At 46.6% G+C, this 2,913-nt stretch overlaps 1 protein-coding gene across 1 annotated transcript; it reads left to right on the top strand.

The window, feature by feature from the left end:
* The first annotated feature begins 347 nt into the window (after positions 1-347).
* LOC132276107 (uncharacterized) lies at positions 348-1,220 on the top strand. Its single transcript, XM_059777380.1, has 2 exons — positions 348-905; positions 1,002-1,220. The coding sequence occupies exons 1-2, from the start codon at positions 348-350 to the stop codon at positions 1,218-1,220; spliced, it is 777 nt and encodes a 258-aa protein (XP_059633363.1).
* The last annotated feature ends 1,693 nt before the right edge of the window (positions 1,221-2,913 follow it).

Below are 2,913 nucleotides of genomic sequence, written 5' to 3'. Positions count from 1 at the left end.
ACCAAGAAAATAAAGATAAGTTCCGGCCTCCTTTACCAATCAGACAACCTCTCGAACAGAGGGATTAGTCTAAACACTGTGCATTTCATTCTGATTTTGGCCACCAGACTAACGAATGCAGGAACCTAAGGAGACAGGTAGAGATGCTGATAGCCAGAGGGGAGTTCGCAAGTTATATTCAAGGACCAGCGGTGGAGCAGAACCGGCCAATAGAGCATGTGAAGAAGAATCAGAAGTCGAATTCTCACAACACGCAACCAGTTCAAGTAATTAATGCAATTCACGGTCGGCCAGAACCTGCTGAGGAATAAGATGAATTGCTTCGAACACGCCTTCGTCAGGCACGGATGAAGAGAAGGATAGGCAGTGTAAACACCCTACACCAGCAGAGCGCATCAACGCAGATAAAGTTTGACGCAGCAGACTTGTTGCGTGTTCAGATCCCTCATGAGGACCCATTGGTCGTAAGTTTGACACTGGCCAAATGCTTGGTGCGCAGAGTTCTAATTGACCCTGGAAGTAGTGCGAACATCATGCCAAGAGATACATTCGATCGGCTCAAGATTAAACAGGATCAGTTGAAATCCATCGGGAATCCACTAGTAGGGTTTGATGGAAAGCGAGTGGAGCCGGTCGGCACGGTGGAGGTAGCGGTACATGCTGCCGAGAGGGTTTTGATGGAAACCTTTGTAGTTGTTGAAATTCATCCCTCTTACAATCTTCTGATGGGCAGAGGGTGGATCCACAGAGTTCGAGGTGTTCCTTCCACTCTGCATCAGGTAATGAGATACTTGGCACCAGACGGAACCAAAGTGATTGACATTCATAGAGACCAAGTTGCAGCAAAAGAATGTTACTCTGTAACGATGAAACATGCTGGAAAGGGGAAAGCTCCCATTCGTTCAGTAAGTCTGAGATAGCAATTACAGGAGCCTCCCTCCAAGCCGAATGGAGAGGAGGAACCAGTAGGCTTGACTGAAGAACCCCTACTTGATGCGCAGATCGATCAGTTCCGACCAGAACGAACAACCAGAGTAGGGGAGCGACTCGTTGAGGAGGAAAAGCAGGACTTAGTTGATTTTTTGTCTCAAAACGCAGATGTGTTCGCATGGAGTCACCTAGACATGCCCGGGATCGATCCTTCGGTATCCTGTCATTCCTTGAATGTTAACCCCAATGCAAAACCTGTAAAGCAGAAGCAGCGACGGTTTGCCCCCTAGCGCAACCGAATTATTGCCGAGGAAGTTGATAAGCTGCTTGATGCGGGGTTCGTAAGAGAAGTGTACTACCCCGACTGGCTATCGAATGTGGTCGTTGTGCAAAAGAAAAATGGGAAATGGCGCGTATGCATTGATTTTACCAATTTAAACAAAACTTGTCCGAAGGATAGCTTCCCGCTGCCAAAGATTGATCAGATGGTGGATGCAACTACTGGATTTGAACGCTTGACCTTTTTGGATGCTTATTCGGGTTATAATCAGATCCCCATGGACCCCGCTGATGAAGAAAAAACTTCTTTCGTTACTGAACGCGGGACGTATTGCTACAAAGTTATGCCGTTCGGACTAAAGAACCCCGGGGCAACTTACCAAAGACTTATTAGCAAGATTTTTAAGGAACAAATAGGGAAGACAGTGGAGGCTTACATTGATGATATGGTGGTCAAGAGTAAGAAGAAAGCTGATCATGTGCAGCATCTTCGAGGCGTGTTTGATGTTTTGCGGCGATATGGAATAAAGCTCAATCCGACCAAGTGCTCGTTCGGTGTAAGTTCAGGCCAATTCCTAGGGCACGTGGTTAATCTCAGAGGCATCGAGGCAAGCCCTGCCCAAGCAGATGCTCTAACTAAGAATGCCGAGCCGACGACAATCAAAGAGGTGCAAACACTTACGGGACGGATTGCTGCACCGAGCCGTTTCATTTCCAAATTGTCAGATCGATGCAAACCATTTTTTGACACAATCCGGAGCCACGGCAGGCACAACGCCTAGCATTAACTGCTCTAAAAAAATATATGCAGAACCTTCTGGTACTGTCCGCTCGAGAATTGGGCGAAAAACTGTTTTTGTATCTCGGAGTGTCCAGCATCGCGACAAGTGGCGTTCTGGTCCGCTACGCAGACGGGAAACAATATCCAGTGTTTTATGTTAGCAAGACAATGACTGAGGCCGAAAGACGTTATTCAAAGGCAGAGCGGATGATACTCTCGCTAGTGCATGCGAAAAGAAAGCTCAGGCATTATTTTGAGTCCCATCCTATTATCGTTCCAACCACTTTCCCTATCAGAATAATCCTGCACAAACCAGATCTCTCCGGAAGAATGACGAAGTGGGCTATAGAGTTAAGCTCATTTGATATCACGTACGAACCTAGAACAGCGGTCAAGGGGCAGGCGGTGGCAGATTTTTTACTAGAATGTGATTCAGAGGACGTGGAGAAGGATCTTTGTAGGTGCTTATGGAAACCCTTCGTTGATGGATCCTCAAATCAGATGGGTGCAGGCATTGGGATCAAGCTGCAGACACCAGAAGGTACAGCCTTAAGCCAAGCGCTTCGGCTTGAATTCGCAGCCACGAACAATGAGGTAGAGTATGAAGCTTTGCTGGCAGGAATAAAGCTTGCCAAAGAACTTAAGGTCAGGAATTTAAATGTTTTTAGTGACTCACAGTTAGTCGTTCGGCAGGTGAGGGGTGAGTATGAAACCAAGGATGAAACGATGGAAGCATATCGTTCTGCAGTTATGCGGGAGGCAAAAAACTTTGAAAAAATTGAATTCATTCAGATTCCAAGGGAGTATAACGAAGATGCCGATATGCTAGCATGTAGCACCTCGGGTTCTGGAGAAACATTGGCAAGAGTGGTTCCAGTGGGAATATTAAATCAGCCATCCATTTTTGAAGAACCTTTAGGCTC

This window comes from Cornus florida, unplaced genomic scaffold (genome assembly GCF_030987335.1).
Source record: "Cornus florida cultivar Cherokee Brave unplaced genomic scaffold, ASM3098733v1 CherokeeBrave_3.0.0_Hap2_Chr01, whole genome shotgun sequence".
NCBI classification, from domain to species: Eukaryota; Viridiplantae; Streptophyta; class Magnoliopsida; order Cornales; family Cornaceae; genus Cornus; species Cornus florida.
Note: the sequence above shows the minus strand (reverse complement) of the source record. Positions and strands in the feature narration are given on the sequence as shown.

Coding starts and splice junctions, on each gene's coding strand:
- LOC132276107 (XM_059777380.1), top strand. CDS start 348: ATGAAGAGAAGGATAGGCAGTGTAAACACCCTACACCAGCAGAGCGCA. Junction 906..1,001: donor GGAAAGCTCCCATTCGTTCA/GTAAGTCTGAGA, acceptor CTTGATGCGCAG/ATCGATCAGTTCCGACCAGA.